Source organism: Pseudovirgaria hyperparasitica (assembly GCF_010093815.1).
Source record: "Pseudovirgaria hyperparasitica strain CBS 121739 unplaced genomic scaffold EJ05scaffold_5, whole genome shotgun sequence".
Classification (NCBI taxonomy): Eukaryota; Fungi; Ascomycota; class Dothideomycetes; order Acrospermales; family Acrospermaceae; genus Pseudovirgaria; species Pseudovirgaria hyperparasitica.
In genome coordinates, this window is record NW_022985553.1 from 540,899 (window position 1) to 559,460 (window position 18,562).

Genomic DNA, 18,562 nt, shown 5'->3' on the forward strand with positions numbered 1-18,562 from the left:
ATGTCTATGATGTCATACGCTCATGCGCTCTACTGTGGTGAACAGGAAATATACTTGTAGGATTTAAGGACAAGGTCATTCAATGATACCCTGGAGAATTAGAGCAATGTCTTTGTGCTGTATCAATCAATGTAGGGCAAGGAGTTTTAGAGAGTACTGTGGTTACTCAAAGGTCTGTGCTGGGCCAGAGGGAGAGGGAACAAGAAAGGGAGAAAAGAAACGCTCTGCAAGGTGGATGAGCTGAGTATGGTCAGGGGCAAAAGATTAGAGCCCACTCAGAACTTTTTCACATTCTTGATTGATGGAGCTAGAAGCTTGTTTGTAATTTTATTTAATATGGGAAGAAACAACGTCAGTGACCAGTATTTTCGTGGATATTAAGGTGCTTTCTGCGCTGTGTAAACCTGTCAGATATGACAAGACATGCACGTCTAGAATATGCCAGTGAATAAGTCTTGGCACAATGCTAATTGTTGATTCTATCGACCTCATGTACATGTTCAAGGCTGTTCTATATCCCAGAGGATATTTATACACTGCAAACGACAAGAACAATATAGACTTGAAGAATGCTAGGATCACAGATGGCATACACTCTGCCGTTCATCATCACAACCAAGTATTTTCGATACCATTGACTTCTCTTGTCTTCTTGCGATGTAGCTTCAGGTCTACGTTACATCAACGAGATGCTGTTACAAATTGGAGCCCTGCGTATATTGTGCATGTAACGCTGTATAACAACTTTGGTCGTAGGAACATTGTATCTTCCAGATGGTTAGTTTTGATCCATGTGAGAACCAGCTTCCTGCAATAGACAAGAGTGATAATCGGTCAAGAATGAATTGTCTTCGACACTGATCGGACGATCAGAGTCGGCACCAATACTTGAGGCTGCAGTCGAAATCGAGCCATTACCAATGCTGGAGTGCGAGCCTGCACCTGATTTAGACATATTTACGACGGAGCCAAAGCTCGAGCCAGACTCTGATAGCGGTCGAACTGGATCGTATACGGAGTCATGCATCCTGTGACAATAGTCTATGCTATCTGCCATTGCGATGTTTTGTCCCGTACCAATACCGAGACCAATCCCCACTTCAGTGACTGGCACATTGAGATAACAGTCTTGCGACGGTATATTGCCAATGACTTCCGCAGATGGACTTTTAGTATGCGCTTGGCCATTGGGTGAAGCACCGTAATCATATGGAGGTGAGTGATTGCGAGCGAGAGGACCATATCCCACGGTTAGGACTTGCGCAGTAGGAAGCGATGGTTCTGCTTGAGAGTAACCAGTGGCGAGAGGTTCTGCAGGGTTACTCATGAGGCTATGTGTGACGTTCCGGACTTCACTCCATACTCGCTTCCCAAGGCTCCAGATCATAGCCCAGTCTTGGAGTGATGCAAGACCAAGAGTAATCTGTTCTTCAGCGGCTTCGCGTTTCGTTGGATGAGGGAGCACTCCAGCAGTATTGCAGGCACTAACATGTGCCATAATGCCCATAGACATTCCACATATCAACAGAGGGCTGTGTTTTCGGTGGTTTGTACCTATAGTGAGCTGTTCTAGCATACGTTCGCTTGCTTGTCGGGCTCTAACAGTATTGTTCGTGAGGAACAGCCTACGCGCTTCGGAGATTCTACCAACATCCGGAATAGGAGAGCACCTAGAGGTACCTTCAATCTCTTTATAGAGAAGGAATGATCTTGGGCGATTCAAGGCGATGGTGAGACTAAAGCATAGATTAGCTATGTTGATCTGCATTTTTCTTGAGTAAATGTGACTGTGGTAATGATAGACGACAGAGTTCTTTCAACGTACGTATCTATGAGCATGTTGGCGTGCCACATCACTTCGTCGACTTCACCTTGGATTGATATGATCTCCTCTTTCTTGCCATGTGCAAAAGCTTGCCAGACCTCAAGCTTGCGATTCGCTTCGTCAACCTTCTCTGAAGGAACTGGAAACTTGTCTGATATGATTGGAAGGATATCTTTACTAATCACGGCTACATCGATAAGGAAAGCCATAGAGGAGAAAGGTCGACTACAAGGAGCATATGCACGGGCGACATACTCTTCGCGCGTTCGAGTTTTGAAGACGACCTGATTGATGGTCAGTACAGTCAATGAAAGTTGCCGAAGGGGACAGCATGCCTCTCCACCATAGTCCGACTCCTCTCCAGGTAGATCAACATCCTTGTCAGTATAAGAAAGACTGAACGATGGAAGCTTGTGTACCCCAGCAAATATCGACTCCGTGATGTAAAGGCCCCAGAACGTTCTTCTCCAACACTCCTCAAGCACATGGTCTCTTTCACCGTTGACGGTGGCATAGTCTTTTTTGTCCATACCTAGTCTAAGAGCCACACCAATAGCCGCACCGATTGTGTCTTCAGAGCCGTTGAAGTCATCAGTCGAGTGGATTGCGATTGCCATCAGTAGGTTCGCTTGGACGTAGAAGCCATCGCGTGGGCACGAATTAGCGGACAATCTGACAATGGCAATGTCCTTCAAGGCTAAAGTATCATAGATCTTGGAGTAGAAGGAGCCGATGTATTCCAGCACGGGAATGAGATGCTTGACCGTATTTGGATGTTTTTGAATTCGACTCTTCAGCGCATCCATTGGGAGAGTATAAGGATGTGCTTTATGAAAATTTGCATAGTACAAAGCGAGCAGATCGCGCCCTTCATCCTTGAGAGCATCGTTGTCGGAATGTAGAGCGACACCGGAGCTCAGTGGTGAGAATAGGGTAGATGTTTCATCTTTGGCAAAGCTGGTAGATGAGTTTTGTGTTGAGACAGGGTCAAACGTCTGTGCAATTGCTCTTTTACGCTTTTTTGCAACAGCTTCAGCAGCCTCAGTCTTTGCTCTTGCAATGATTGCTTGTATAGAGCCCTTGTTATGTCCGCCTCGTTTCGAGACTAGATAGACACATTCTGGCCATTGTTCCTCCGGGTAAGAGCGACATCGAGTGCAGACTTCGCCGCCACTGCATTTGACATGGCGTTGATTGCATGGCACGCAAGCCTTGGACACTCGGTCTGTCCTCGACGGGACTGTAGTCCGGCTCAGACGTTTTTTTGCTGATGCTGGTTGTTGCTTTGATTGCTGAACCGACTGTCTTTTAAGGGGATGTTGGGGACCTCCAGACTGCACACTTGAGAATGTTGCAGTTGTCGGTGGGTCCTCATAGTACATTGGCAAGTAGTTTGGAGCCGGTGAGGGTGTTTGATAGGTATGAAAGATTGGCTGCTGCTGCTGTTGTTGTTGTTGGCACAACGGTCCAGCTGCCACAGACTCCTGACCTGAGGAATGAAGATGAAGGAACTGAAATCGTGTAGTCCATGGTGACTCCTCATCATAAAATCCATGGTTCGCATCGTGAGATGCGTTCATGGTTGATCTTGCGAAGAGTTAACGGCCAGACCGAAGTTGCGACCAGCCAGAATGGTCTGATCTGGAGTTGGAATACAATCAAGAGCTGGAACGAAGATGTCGAGAAACGTGGGAGATGACGTCCCTTCTGAACGTGGAAGGACTATATAAGTTTTTCAGGCTGGCAAGCGAGGTCTGCAGGAAACGTGGTAAGGTAGTATAGAACAGCGTGGACAGCACTTGCCCATGCTAATCCCACCCAAGCCCAATACCTTGGCACAAAAAAGTGAAGACTGTGAGTTCGGTACAAGGTGTTCAACACCGAGACACACAGCCTCAATGGCAACATATCCAGCAGATCCCTGTTCGAACTAAACCGAGTCCAATGTTATAACGGTCGTTTAATCGAGTCGAACTCAGCAGCTCTTGTACTACGTGAATCGCCTTGATCACCAACACTGTAGAGCTTTCACGTTTTAGCGATGTCACCGTGTGTATAGATCTCGATTCACGGGGTCAAACGTGCTCGAGTGTTGGGATATTAGATGTAATCGTATGTTTCTCGACTAGATTTAAAACTGTGAGACAATTGGAAGGTCATAAAGGCATCTGCATGAATGATATATGGATACTTCTGACTATTAAGTGAACTGAAGGAGGCTGGAGATATATACCGAAGACACCAACTCCGTGTAATGCCCTAAATCCATTTCCTAGTCATGTGTGTAAATCGATGAGTCCACACTTGCGCAAACAACAGAGAGTCATAGAAATTGAAGAGCGGGAGGCACAAATATACTGTACAACTCTTGAAAGGGGCAGCATCCACTCTATACAGTGCCAGCAGAAGTGCTCATTGCCGTCTGTTGTCGACGTGGGAACAGTCATACGTCGTTAAGTCCTTGCCAGAAACGGAGGGAGCCAGTTCCCTAAAGCCTTCCCTGGCGTCTTTGGGGACGAGGGTGAGTAAGATGGAGCGTAGCAATCTAGCACATTTGCATCTGTCGTCAAGATGGGCTTGAGAGCCGCGACGTCTGTCAAGGATGACGTGAGCCGGGAAGCCGGCTCGCGTGAGATGGGGATTATGCTTGGCAAACTAAACGCCAGCGACGGGCTGCGCATCTCGTTCACTTCAAAGGCGCGTATGAGCTCGTCGATCTCCACGGATCTCGTGCGGGGCGCGTGTCCGATTGCTAAGCTCAATGTCAGTTTTCTTGCTGCAGCATACAACAATCATTTGAGCTGAGAGGGCGATTCGAATCAAGGGTTGGTCGCGATCTGCTCAATAATAGGACCTGATCGAGGGAGATCCATGCATTCAGGATGTAATCTCACCACCAGACTCCTTAGAATCTTCATTTGCATCCGCAAATTCGGCTTCAGGGGTCGTGACATCTTGCTTCTCTACGGCATCATCTGTGGTGGCAGCAGCAGCGGCGGCGGCCCTTTCTCGTTGTCTTTCGGCCACGGCGGCTGCTCTTTGCTGGGCAGCCTCTAGATTAGCTTTGATATTCTGCTCGTCTCTTAATTTCCGCAACCGTTCGACTTCCTCAACGCCTCCGCTCTTCTTCAACTTCCCCTCGTCGACAAAGCTTGCCAGTTCCCGACCAAACTCTCCACCTCGGCGACTCTCTAATTCTTTTTGACGGACTCTCTCGGCACGGTGTATAGCCTCGAGTCGACCTTCATGGTTCGGTTGGAGGGCACGAACCTCGCCTAAGAAGTTGTCCTTTGCCTTGCGTGGATCGACAGCTTGGTCCATTGTAAGGGCAAGGCGATTGGCGTTGCCCCGAGTAGTGCCTGAAGCAGATCGATTAGCTCCGGGAAGATTTTGTTGTTTGGTTGCCTCTTCAACAAGTTGGAATGTTTCTGCTGCCTTATCCAAATCATCCTGGAGGTCAGCGGCAAGGTCTTCTTGCATAGACAACAATTCTCTTTCATCGCACACGACTTGCAGTTCTCGTTCCCAGATCTTGGTCCAGATAGGTTTCTCCTTGCGTAGATAGTCTTGGAGCTTCTTTACCTCTGATGTGGCGATCTGAATATCCTTTGCGACAATTTCCAGCTGGCGGGGCTTGGGTCTGACTCCACGTGACACGACATCTTTCCTGAGATCTTCCACAAGGTCCTGGAGGTCATCGACGCGGTTGACGATCTTCTCAGAGTCGTCGCTAAGCGTCTTCTTGCCCGCATTGACGTATGAACGGCCTGTGTCTCCCTCAAGCGTGGGCACAGCAGCTTTGATTGCTGTCGACTTGACGGTAGCGGCTTTGGCACGGACGTTAGCCATTGATGATTCGACATCGGTCACAAATGAAGTGTACGTCTGCCGCACAACCGCAAGGTCCCGGCGTAGGGACGCAACTTCTCCCAGCTGAGCCGCGGCGTCAATTGACAATTCAGCAACGACTGCTCCAGGTTGGGGCGAGATTGGCGTAGTGAGCATGGAACCTCGACCAGAAGTAAGTCCCGGAGGAACTGCAGCAATGCTGGCGATTTCCTTGGCGGTGTCTACCTGGCGCGCGGACACTCGTTGTAGAGCGGCTTGCTGTTCGTCCACTGTTGCTTTGATTCCTTCCACAAGTTTTGTTAGGCCTCCAAGTCCGTCGTCTATGTGTTTTTTAACCTCGTCTAGTACCTCGACATTGAGGACAAGGACTGCACGATCCTTGATATCGCTCAGATCTTCAAGCTCGTACCGCACCCCTGATACGGGATCTTGAATGTGGATTTCCGGCAAATCAACGCCATTGTTGTGGGTGTTCCACGCAAACTTCTCGATGAAAGCAAGCTGTAGCCGTGGTATCGACACATCGGCGCCATCTGAAAACACGAATTTCTTCACTCTGCTCTTGTATTGTAAGAACAGCGTCAATTCTTTTCCAGGTTGCGGCGAACCTTCCGGGATAAACTCGGTGGTATGCGGTGGGGACGGTGATTTCTTGCGCGAGTTGAACATGGAAGGCAGCTGAGATCGCCTCTGAATTGAAGGTTTCTTTTCAGGCAACATTGCCAAGTCCACGGGTTCCAGAATAGGACCAGAAAGTGTCGCCCCAAGCTCTGCACTCTCCTTCTCAAAGTTACCCATGCTTGGACCCAGTTTGTCTTCTGGAGTCTTGGCGATAGGGCTTGAAGCTGGCTGTAGTTCGTTAGGAGCTTCCATCACGGGGTGGGATATGCCATTTGGCTCTTCTTCCTTAATCTGCTGCGAGACATCATTGACTCGGCTCGATGTTTCCAGCTGTGGCATCCTCGTCGACTTATCACGACGTGCCATCACAGATCCGCGGGTGCGTACAGCGTGCATTGATTCACGTGCATCCCGTCCCCTGTTCGGTATTGGCGTATTTTGCGACGAAGGCATCATCGGTATGCCATTAGTGCCAACGAGCTTCTGCAGTTGGTATGCAGAAAATCTCCTAGAAGCTCGTCGCTCAAGATCCCCACCACGCTGCAGAGCTGCCAGTGCATCTTGTTGTTTTGGTGGTGGAGGCGGAGGAGGAGGAAAGTCTGTGTATGGAGGAGGTGTTGGCTTAGGAGGTTCGGGCATCTGTTCCTCAGTTGGGTAAGGTGAGATGACTGGTATATTTTGCATGGTGTTGCTAGATAGGGAAGAGTCATTCGAAGCGACAGTATCTCGGCTTGCTGTCTTAGTTCGGGAATTAGGCGGCACGCTTTCATATTTGTTGGGTGAAGAGCGCCCGGGCGCAGATGTTGTTCGCGGTGGTGGGTCGACCGAGCTTGTAAATCCCATGTCACCACTGCCTTGCCTGTATGCCGACGGTCGATTGCTTGACGATCTCTGGGGGATCTCTTCGTCCAAGTCTAACGTACCGCCTGTGCTGCTCACGCTCCCCTGTCTTGCTGTCCCATTCGTACCATCAATACCCTTCCTTTGTCGTAATCTTTGTTGCTTTTTCTTCAGACCATGTAAAAGGTTGATTATGATATCTCGGATCTTCGGAAGGTAGCGATCGAGGCTGGCTTGCGACGCTTCTTGGCTCAGTGTCTCTTCTAGTATTCCCCTTAAGGATTCTGGGACATTTCCTAAGTCTGTAGTCTCTACTCCAATTTCATTGAAGGCTCTAGACGCAATGTTGAACTCGTACCCAAGGCGCACATAGACATCTGAAACCTCGCCCTCGGTCGCATTGTTTCGTGACCATTGCGTCAACGTTTCGAGTAGCTGCTTTGTCGCGACGAGGAGATGTGTGACACTTTTCTCGATCTTCGAAAGCTGTTGCTGAACCTATGGCGATGGATATATCCGTCAGCATGAACTCGAACAGTATTGTGTAATTTCCGCGCGCATCGAGGAGCGAGAGACGAGACAATAACTGACTGTTTGTGGGCGCCTGTCACGGCCACCGCGTGCTGAACCAGCCGAGGATCGCTGTTGAGCGATATCATCTGTATGGGTTGCCATACCGCTGGTTGTTTGTGCGAGGATGATTCTGAGCGAATGTCGACTCCAGTGCGACTCTTTGTCTTTGACGTGGATAGTTCTTGGTGACAGCCCAAAGCGGCGACGTCGCCTCGTGAAGGCGTTATGCTACGATAAGCCCAGTGCGTTGTGAAGAAGTCTTGTTAATACTGCGTGTGTGCAAGATCCATGGACAAGGTTTGAAGTGTGTACCTGAGAAAATGTAGGCGACCGAGCACGTTATGATCCCTGATGAGAACTTGAGGTTCTGTGATGTCCAAGCGTCCGTGCACCTGGACCCCAAACGCGACCTGATTAGGCTTATGGCCGGCCGTATATGCACGCCATTCTTTCTCATCGCTAGTTCTATCCCATTCCATCCTCGGCAGCCTTATACTGATTCTATTCTGCAGGCTATCAATCATTGTGAATTTTCGTGCAAAGGAGCACTCTCCTTCTGATACCATGCCACGAATCGCTTTAATGAGGTCCTACGGCTAAGATATTCTTGATGATCGCCGGAAGACTGAGGACGCTAGGGAATACGTAAATACATATATACAGAGGCCTGATAATTAACTCCTAATCCATGCATGAACGCCAACCCTCAGATGTCGTCGGAGCCTCGCTTCCGGCTATATTGAAACATTACCATTAAAACACCATTATAACGCCATACTGGACTCGTATGATGAGCATATGCGCTGTACAGTGATAGCCTCTTTAAGAAGTTGAGTATTCATGCGAAGGACCCGACGTGGTGTAAACGTGTGCTAACGCTTTAGGCATGGCTATTGCTATATCCAATATGCGATCTTCCATCGCCCCTATGAACCGGGGTGCGCAGTGTCATTCAAAGCCACACAGACGGCACCACGATGGTGTCCATTGTATTGCCTGATGATACTCTGACTACTAAGCTCCCATAGGCGGGCATAATGATCCGAGCATGCGGTTACGAGGTACGCTGAATCGGCACTGAATGCACAATCCCAGACCCAACGTTGGTGTCCGTGCAGAGTCGTTTCAAGAGGAAAGCTCGCAGGGGCACTGCTGAGCGGATCGTTGTTCGAGGCCGTGGTGTCTACAGACCATATTCGAGAGGTGTGATCAGCAGAGCAGGTTGCCAAATGCCGGACGTCAGGAGAGAGAAGGACTCGGGTGATAAATGTTTGATGTGCCGTGAAGCGGGTGACGGGCACGAGCGTGGTAACATCCGCTTCTAAAATCATACGCCAAACGTAAACATTGCCCTGGTCAGATTAGTGTTAGCAGTTCTGTGTGTGTTCCGATTCATACCGAGTTGTTCCCAGCGCAAAGGATAGAACCATCGCTTGCGACGGTGACACTGGCCACACTGACGTCGTCCTCAGGAATCAGTTGGTGGCTACACTTGTTCTCGCCTAAATCCCATACTCTAACGTTCCCACCACGATCACAACTAATGAGTTCGCCTTGATTTGGGTGGATAACCACATCGTTGACGGGAATCCCATGACTATAGTTCCGTTGTATGTTGCCGCTTCTCGTGTCCCATATCTTGACCGTACCATCTTCTGAGCTTGTGACCATCCATTTTCCTTCGCAATGGAATGCGACACCTGTAATGTTGTTCGTATGTCCCTCAAAGATGGTGAGTGGAGTTGGATTACTGCCTTTGATGTCAAAAAGCTTGATTGTATGGTGACCAGCGGCAGCTAGGAAACGTTTATCGGGAGAAATACAAAGACGGTTGACTTGCGAGTCGGGGTGGGGTATCGTTCTCGAACATATTCCTGAGAGTGCTTCCCAGAACCTGGAGTATATGTTAGATTGAGCATTGACAGCGCTTCTAGTCATCGCGCGCGCATTACAGGTTAACTAACCGGATGGTGTGATCGTAGCCAGCTGCAGCGAGCTATTAGCAGAGAAGTAAGAGGGGAACAGAGCAATACATACCAGTACATAGAATGACGGAGCCGCTCATTTTGTCTCCTGCTTTTGACAATCCCTCGGACAATTCATTCCTCGTTATCGATGAGAATCCGCACCTAGCAGAGAGAGCGACCGAGTTCAACGTGTTATGAGGTTGCCTTAGGTATGCAGAGAGCGTTCTTTTTACAAGTCGCGACGATGTTCAGGGCGAATTACGAATCTGTAGATGCGCCGAGCTAGCCCCACTAGAACCATTCTATCCATCCTGGTTCCTGGGGCGGACATCCGAAGGGGTGGAGCGGAAAGTGGAAAGCGGAACTGCTTCCCAGCGCCAAACCTTGCTATTGGACATTTGCCTCTGCCGCTTGATATACGCCTACACTATCTACACCTTAGAAACATCTAACCCAAAAGCTAATTGTTGATCTCTGAGTAAAATCTAGACTCTCCACAGACTCTATAGCTTAAACACAGTGCAACAGATAAAGCCTCTGGCAATAGACAACAGTGCCCTGATAAAACTCAATATAATTTTGTCTACGTCCTAGATTCAGGATACACATCTACCTAGGTAAAAGTCAAGTTGCTGCCAAGCTGACGATGCAGAGAACGGTCAATCGATGATGTCATGCGTTGAGGACCATGGACATTCAAGGTGACAATGCATGAGTAATTGTAATTTCTCCTCCTTCGGCTCCATGAGTCAACTCAACTCTCCTAAGATCAGCCTCACATTACCCACACTACCCACATACGCCACCATGGACTCCAAAGTAATCACCTCAAGGAGGGGTTCAAAGCCAGAATGGGCGCAGTCCCTTTGAGAAGCCTCTAATATGGACAACAAGGATAACGTGGCAGTCTTAAAAGCTAACCAATCCCCAAAACATCATTTGTTCTTTGGATTCACGATTATGCGAACTAACACTCTCCAAGCGGCTCTATGAGGGAAGTATTAGTGTAGAGCAAGGGTCGAAGAAAGAGAGAGCAATGTGGATCGGTGGTATGTGGCATGGGCGCACACATACGTCAGCAAAGAGACCTACGCTCTGTAGGGGTAGGAGGTCTCGGGCAGAAAGTCATTTTCGCGGAAGGTCATCCAGTGTCTTTAGGATGCACGTGTTGCGGTAGAGTTGGGTGTTGATAGGATTGTAGTATCTTACCATACTCTGCAACGGTCAATGACGCTGTAGCCAGTCTGGACACACTGGAGGCCATCGTGGACGCGATGGGATCTCAGATGTACACCAGGTATGACTTGAGTGTGCGTGAAAAAATTGTCAGACTCACTGTCAAAGTCGTACAATCATGTCGCGAAAAGGTCGAGTGTGTTGGTGGGATAAATGAATAGCCAGAATAGATCTGAAAGTAAAGTCCGAATCAGCCACAAAAACTCGTGGAAGTAAATCGAAGCATGATGGGTATTGATTGGGTAGCATTAAGAGGACGACAAAGACACAGTCTATCATGATTTGAGGACGAGTATGACCAATAGAAGAAATGGGACCGTGATTTATTTATAGGACCGTCTCAATAGGTGAGCTATTGTGCAGATCGTCTCAGCCCGAGACGTTACAGTATGCACATACTCACATATAATCGTCCTAGTAATGCAAGTAGCTCGTCTCATCATGACAATCAATCGAGGATGAGTATCATGTTATACCTTAAGCGTCTGTGCCATCCAATGTAGAACCCTCTCAATCGAGATCCGTCGCGACACCATCAAACCACAACCCATGTCATTGCGTTCCAGAACATATAACCTTGTCTCGTCATATGGTCATATACACGTGAAGCTAGCCGTACAGCGACCCAAACGCAAGCATTCCCTCCTCCGAGCCAAGAACTTATTTCTGCGAACTAGAAGGGGTATCAACAGCGGGTTTGATGGTGGGTTCAGAAGGCTTAGCGTCCGACTCTGAGGCTTCGGTAGTAGTAGATGCGGGAGATTTGACAACAGGAACGACATTTGTTGGGTCCGATGTCTTCTCCTTCTTATCGGGAAGTGTGCCAGATTTTGAGAGCTGGTTGTCCAAGTCCTCGTCTTCGTTGTCTTGATCATACAAGTCACTATCAGCCGAGTCGCTCGAGAGCTCGGTGCCATCGCCGAGTAGGATCACACGCGAGGACATACCTCCGCCACGACCACGGTGCTCAAAATCCATATCAAGATCGTCGGGACTGTCGTCAAAGCGATGGTGAATCCCCGGTCCCCGGAATTCGGCTAAATTTGACCGCGTCATTATAGTTGCTCAGGCAGAAAGAAAGCTTAAGACTTGCCGTACTCTGGAGGTGCACATGGCCCATCACCCTTTGAGACTCGGTCTGCAACTTCCTTGTACCATTCCTCGAGTGTTTTTCCTTTCAATAAGGCTACTACAATCATGGTCATGTTGTCGCATCCAACTCCCCCAGTGTCGCTGTTTGATGCCAAACAATTATCCATCATGTTCTCACAGATCGCGGATAGAGCTTGTCTAGCAACAATCCCCCGTCGCACGAACTCGATGACGGCCTGGGAAGACTGACAATCCCAGATACCTAGAGCATTTAAATTAGCAACGAGATATGGAGCTAGTCATGAGGTTAACCCTACCGTCACACGCAACAACAAGAAACTCATCGTCATCGGATATGTCGTGAATGGTTACATCAGGGAATGCTGTGACTATTTGCTGCTCTGGAGGCAAGTCTGCGCTCTTCTTAAATTCGAAGTCTCCAATAGCGCGCGAAAGTGCGAGATTGCCATTTACGCGGCCGAAGTCAACGAAGCCACCGGCAGCCTGAATACGGGCCTTTTCTCCTATTCCTCAGTCAGCTTTGGTCCTCCTTGCGGACAGTGGTAATTATGCAGACCTTCGTTTTGGGGCTTGTGGTCGAAGGATAGGGGTTTTGCCCTCCCCTTGATGCCTAGGACGGTCCTTGAGTCGCCTGCGTTTCCCTGACAGGATTAGTACCGTATTTCGCGGCTGGAAAAAGGTACATACGACGAAAATCTGGTCATCAGAAATGATGCCGACGGAGCTTGTGCAACCCGATACTTCCTCTTCATACTTCGGATCTATTCGCTTGCTTAGCTTCTGAATCCGGACAGCTGGGATCAAAAGATCTCCTTACCACTCAGAATCGCTCTGTCCGTAGCTAAAAATCCATCCTTCAGGGCCTGCTCAATATCGCCCTTTTTGAACGACTCTTGCCTCGCGATGATTTTATGGAGGTTCTTCCCAGTGTATATTGCAACTTTGTCACCACCATGTCCGTCATACACGCCAAAGAAACTTAGTCGCTTTGCCCCGTCCATCGGCTTCCCGTCTCCATCTTCGGGCTTCAAGTCAAGAATGGTAGCGTGCGCATCCTCCATGCTAATACGCCATCCTTGCATCGAAGAAACGCCATATGCGAAGCGATCGTCCGTGCCATCTTGGGAGTGCTATCTCAAAGAGTCAGCTTTCAAAACACTGCGTGGTAGAAGGCATCTCGCAAAACGCGTCGCGGGGTCAAATTTGGGCCGCGGCGAGACTTAGTGCTCGCCCCCCGCGTTAGTACGCTGGGTAATGAGGTCAAGTGAGTTTTACCTTCTCCACGACAGGCTCAGAAAGGGTTTGACCCATGATTGTCGCTGGCTACGAAGACCTCGCAGTAGGCTGTAATTACGCACGGTTGTTGGTTGCGGATGTAATTTCTCAGTGTAGATTTGTGAAGCGGATGGAAGGAGAGTGGGGGAAGGGCGCTAGGCGAATGACGAATGGGCGACGACACAAGAATGCGAGCTCGCAAAGTGAACTAGGCGCTGGAATAATTGTCGCAGAGGTAGGTAAGTGAATGGAAGAGTGGGAAAAGAGGTATTGGAGCTGTGGCTGACGGAAGGTAGGAGAGGCTCGTGTGTGAGGTGTTTGTGTGGAGAGTGGAAGTGAGCCTGGAGTGTACCCACGAAGAATGGATAGCCACCTGGGCATCAGGTATCCCATCGTCATACGCCTTAACCGAAAATGGCATCGCGCTTGCTACAACAAATCTGCGCTCTAGATTTTCCACTTACCCTCACTCACTGTCCTCCACCTACGACATGATTGACGCTGCTGCTCAAGTGCACGCTGCAACTCCCTCTCCCCGCCGCTTCGCTCTATTTCTTCGCTGCGCCTCATGTACACATGTCCAGGTCGAAAACGCGTAGACCCTTCCTGGACTTGTGTTTTGTTGCCTCAGCCTCCTGTGCCACAGCTTAGTTCAATACCTGTCTTCCCCGGATCCCGCACCTCAGGTATTTTGGCCTATTCTTCGGATACTTGAACCTGGTGGTATTTCATTTACCCTTACTGATATCTTGTCAATTGCTGTGATATTCTCTGGCGGCATATGAGTGCTGGACACCAAGGCTCAAGGCTTGCCGCCGAATATGTCTGCAAAGTCGTTACAGGTACATTGTACGTCATGGTCTGTTCCCTACGCTGAAGGATCAAAGAAATCCTCGGAGGGAGTCGACTATCCGGCTTCTAGGCTCTCTAATCAGTTGTAAGAGTAAGCTTCTATTAGTCTATAATCCCAAATGTTACGCTTTTCCACAGTACTCGATCCTGATTGACTAACTATGGAGGGGACGAGTCTGCCCATCTTCACATTTTCACGAGTTCTGATTATGGCCTCGGTCGAATTGATTTAGACTTTTCGATATATTCACATTGGTATTGTAGTCTCTCATAAATTGAGCACGCATTCCATCTTGTTCTCGTAAGGATATATATATTCGGTCGTGTGCTTCCAATGGCGCACGGACCTTTTCACATCTCAGCCTTGTCACCGCCACAATTCCGGGGAAAGCTTTCTAGCATCGCACCACATCCTCGTGTTGCCAGGATGACTTCCTCGGTGTTATGGATGAGCAAGTCTTGAAGCTGGGAAGCTTGCATCTTAACTGTCCTAGGGCCGGACTTCAACTTTGTCTCGCTCTCTCCATAACTCTCTTTGGGTCTATTACAGCTGACAATCCAACCAACATATCTCAGAGAGCTCTACTAGCTGCATTACGATCTCAATCGGTGTGGGTTCGTAGAGGGCAGGCTCTACATCTACTATTCGATATCACGGTCTTGGGTGAAAACCAAGATATTAATGAAGCGAGGTCATTTGGACAAACTCTGGCTGACAGTGATGTTAGTGACAGCCAGTGAGAGGTCTTCGAAGGATTTACTGACCCTGGAATCCACAGCTCTTTCGTCAACTCAACCTCAATGCAAGTCTATGTACTGACTTACAAGATTCCCCAAGATCGGAGCATTCGAATCGATGCTTATTCCGGATCAATGTCAGCCATAATCGAGAAGATGCCGACGTTGAGCCCTCGAAACTGCATCACTTGCTCTCCGGCGTACTTCCAACGGATCTGAATCCTCCTAAGGCTATTCGTATGCTGGAGCTTCAGTGTGTTCGGATGGAAATTGTGATTATCAGCTTCTTGCCTTCGACAGAAGAAGAATCACAATCTGAAGACCTGGAGTTCGTGGCGCCGATAAGTATGCCAACAACGCGAAAATCTACTACTAAGGAGGGCTTAGACACTTATGATCCCTGCACATCTGATCAGCGGAACACATGTGTCAAGGTCGCAACCGACAAAGTTTCTAATATCTCTTCGAGCGCTACCACATCAGGGCGATCTTCCATACCTTCTCTGGGGACGTCTCACAGTGAGCAAGCATATAGCGATAAGCAAGTGAATCACACAATGGCATCTTTCAAAGATGGCCCGCCAGCCATTCACAGACTACTGGATGTTGCAGTCCGGAGGGCCATTAGCGCCAGACTGCATAAGACGGCCAAAGGAGTCAACATGAAAGCCGATAATCTAACAGCGCGTCTAGCTAATGTCGCGCCAGCGTTATTCTCACCAGGGTACATGAGAGCGGTAGCAATTCGTGCATGTTTTGTTCCCACAATATCTCAAGCACTTTCACGATCAGTCCTGTACAACACACAGTCGCCTTCTTTGAAGACGAAGCTACTCCGATTGAATTTGTGGAGTCAGACAGGAACAAACTCAGCTTTTCAGACCACTGATAAGCATCATCATTATCATCATCATCAACTGTTATCAAGTGCAAGGCTATGGCAGCTGCTCCAAAAGTCGCTATTTGACGTAAAAGCTGCGAGGAGGCTCATACCACTGACACAAGCTAGCAGTTTCAAGAATACCTCTCGCCCAGATTCAGAAACAGCAGATGATGCTGTTATTGAGATAGAGGAACATGTGGATGACTCCGATGTAGCTGAGGACTTGTGGTTACATGATGACTTTTATGTTCAATTTGACGCAACACAAGCAGGCCATTCCGATTGCAACGCTATGAAGCACGACACAAAAATGACCATATCTCGCGACGGATTGCTCAACAAAGATACGGACATGACTTTCGAATCAATTGGAGGTATGCCCGAGATTCTTCCCCCCAACAGTAGCTTCACAGCAGAATCTCAACATCGCACTGCGTTGGACTTTCCCGAGCTCCTCGCTCCAAGCCAAACAAGTATGGTCCCACGAGCACGTTCCACGCGCAGTGGAACATCAGCCGCACAGCCAGATGCTGAACTCTCCGACCGAAGCGGGTCAGGTAGTCTCTTCGATTGCACCCTTTGCCACGATATCAACATCAAGCGCGACTTATTCAGGCCGACGTCCTTAGAAGCCCTGCAGCCCGCACTAGATACGTATATCGACCCTCGAACTAGTCTGCGGCACACTGTGGCTATGCCACCCGACGAAGTGACTACATCTAGTACTACATTGAGCGCTATGATGCTGCAGTCCTCATCGGACCTTCCTACTCCGCAAACGCACAGAGCGGTAACGTTTACTGAGGAACTGGACGATGAGGATCGTCACATCTCAGACTGCGTTCAAATTACATATCGCATTACGGAGACAAGGAGCACGCCTGAGCATCCTTCGCTTTTTTGCAATGAGGACGAGTGCATATTGAGCCTTGAGGAAGCGATGCTCTTGGAAGAAGCTTACGATGAAGGATACTTCTCACGCAACGTATCGCAAAATGCCACATCGATAGAATATGACGAGGTTGAACAGTACGACAGTACATACGTGCAAACGACTAACGAATTGGACATGTTTATAGATGACATCGATGACAGTGACATGCTAGAAATATGACGATACTCATATGCATAAATTACGATCAACAGAGTCAAGCAACACAGGTGAACATGCAGCCATTGTTACATAGGCCAAGAATCTGAACAAGCCTTAAGTCGAACCTCGAAGAAAGTTCTGACCAGTCCATGACTCGTTCCTTCAGCAGAATAAGGCGCAATCTGGGCTCAGCTGAGCCAAGTCGTCCAACTGAGAGGTATGAGACCACTTCTCTATACGAGGATGAAACAAAAGTGCTTATTTCGCAATACATTTTTCAAATCGAGGACAGTCGTTCCGATAATGGTCAATGGCAGATCCATTGGTGATCGGCGCTCAGAATTGTCTGCGCCTCTACTTCTTATTAAAGTTGCGATCCAAGGCCTCCTGAAGTTCGCGGAATGACTTTGAAACGACATTTGGCATCCCGATCTTATGTTAGTATGTATGCGAGAGTCAGGATTGGGGTTATCATGAAGCCAGGACAATATCGTTGACGCTGTTCAATAGAAGCTACATTTACGGATGAGCCTCTCACGCATTCCGGCTGATTACGCATATTGTCGTGTGCCAATGTTGATGAGACCTGGGTTACAGCTCGAGCAGGCGGTCTATGTCGAGCATGAATAGCAACTGCTTAATCCTGGGTGCGGATATGCACCAACAGAGTGAGTAAAGAAGGCCATTGGAATCTGTACATGAGAAGAGCACGAATAGCATCGTTTGTGGCTTACCTTGCACCCGATATACGGGCGAGATCTTCGGGAAAGCTTGTCTGTACAACTGGCGGCTGACCTTCAAGTGACCTGACGAGATCCATGAGGTGTATGAAAATGCGATTACCTGGAGAAGCTCGGGTTATATTGCGAGATTCACGTGACCCTATATTTTCCCCATTAAAGGTTACCTTGCTATCGGAAACAAGCTAGACCGAAGGAGGTTTGAGCAGAGACATCCCGAGTAGAACTAATTAACCCTAGGCAGCAAAATTGGGAAAAAGAAGAGACAAGTTTCCCATGTACGACAGAGACGAGAAACACGACACCAAGGGCTCCCCAGATAGAGGCGACGACTGTGTCCTCATGTCGATCTATTCTGCTCTGCCCAACCACGCGTAGATGTAGTAGTATGTCCTCCGTACATCGGCATCGCGTGTTACATTTTCACTTCGGGAAATTCAGACGAGCGGCAATCGAGTGGATTCAACGCTCGAGAGCTCAAAGCGGCGACATCGAACGTTCTGCATCAACTACTGTCCCTATTGAAGCATGAGTGTCCTCTTCGATAGCACTGGTACTGGTCTATGCATTACATCAATAACTGACTGTGTCATTCGTCAACCTCACGCACCACATACCTGCAGCATGTTATTCACGAGGGCGTGCTGCTGGATGCAGAATCTCCTCCAGCTGGCTCAAGCGGACAATCTACGCGGCCCTTTGATTACCTTTGGCTCTTCGCCGCTCATCTCACCTTTGACCTCTGGTGACACTGTATCATCCCTGGTAATCTAGCCTAGAGAGCCTGGTAGCTACGAACGAATATGCAGCCGGTATCCCTGTCTGCATTGTCCATATCACAGACAGATGCATTTCGACATTCGGCATACCTCGTGCTACCCAACGTGGCCTGTAGGCATGGCTTCTGCATATATCCCTAGGACGTCGCGCAATCTGTACCTGGGGCCTTTGGTGGAA

The 18,562-nt window shown here is 48.7% G+C and overlaps 5 protein-coding genes across 5 annotated transcripts; 1 reads left to right on the forward strand and 4 right to left on the reverse strand.

The window, feature by feature from the left end:
* Positions 1-485: 485 nt before the first annotated feature.
* On the reverse strand, positions 486-3,523 carry EJ05DRAFT_509345 (uncharacterized protein). Its single transcript, XM_033748090.1, has 3 exons — positions 2,161-3,523; positions 1,826-2,109; positions 486-1,736 (listed from the first exon to the last, which is right to left on the reverse strand). Exons 1-3 carry the CDS (start codon positions 3,403-3,405, stop codon positions 779-781), a joined length of 2,487 nt encoding a protein of 828 aa, XP_033602064.1. The 5' UTR covers positions 3,406-3,523; the 3' UTR covers positions 486-778.
* Positions 3,524-4,666: 1,143 nt separating this feature from the next.
* Positions 4,667-7,890, reverse strand: EJ05DRAFT_303916 (actin-interacting protein). The gene is made up of 2 exons (XM_033740624.1): positions 7,727-7,890; positions 4,667-7,633 (listed from the first exon to the last, which is right to left on the reverse strand). The coding sequence occupies exons 1-2, from the start codon at positions 7,808-7,810 to the stop codon at positions 4,703-4,705; spliced, it is 3,015 nt and encodes a 1,004-aa protein (XP_033602065.1). The 5' UTR covers positions 7,811-7,890; the 3' UTR covers positions 4,667-4,702.
* A 256-nt stretch (positions 7,891-8,146) lies between these two features.
* Positions 8,147-9,925, reverse strand: EJ05DRAFT_463043 (WD-repeat protein-like protein pop3). The gene is made up of 4 exons (XM_033742703.1): positions 9,746-9,925; positions 9,673-9,694; positions 9,107-9,602; positions 8,147-9,060 (listed from the first exon to the last, which is right to left on the reverse strand). The coding sequence occupies exons 1-4, from the start codon at positions 9,771-9,773 to the stop codon at positions 8,635-8,637; spliced, it is 972 nt and encodes a 323-aa protein (XP_033602066.1). The 5' UTR covers positions 9,774-9,925; the 3' UTR covers positions 8,147-8,634.
* A 1,985-nt stretch (positions 9,926-11,910) lies between these two features.
* EJ05DRAFT_304091 (protein phosphatase 2C) lies at positions 11,911-13,256 on the reverse strand. Its single transcript, XM_033740625.1, has 5 exons — positions 12,842-13,256; positions 12,715-12,785; positions 12,581-12,665; positions 12,321-12,527; positions 11,911-12,265 (listed from the first exon to the last, which is right to left on the reverse strand). The coding sequence occupies exons 1-5, from the start codon at positions 13,104-13,106 to the stop codon at positions 11,994-11,996; spliced, it is 900 nt and encodes a 299-aa protein (XP_033602067.1). The 5' UTR covers positions 13,107-13,256; the 3' UTR covers positions 11,911-11,993.
* Positions 13,257-14,490: 1,234 nt separating this feature from the next.
* Positions 14,491-16,992, forward strand: EJ05DRAFT_304120 (uncharacterized protein). The gene is made up of 2 exons (XM_033740626.1): positions 14,491-14,874; positions 14,931-16,992. Exons 1-2 carry the CDS (start codon positions 14,596-14,598, stop codon positions 16,884-16,886), a joined length of 2,235 nt encoding a protein of 744 aa, XP_033602068.1. The 5' UTR covers positions 14,491-14,595; the 3' UTR covers positions 16,887-16,992.
* Positions 16,993-18,562: the final 1,570 nt, after the last annotated feature.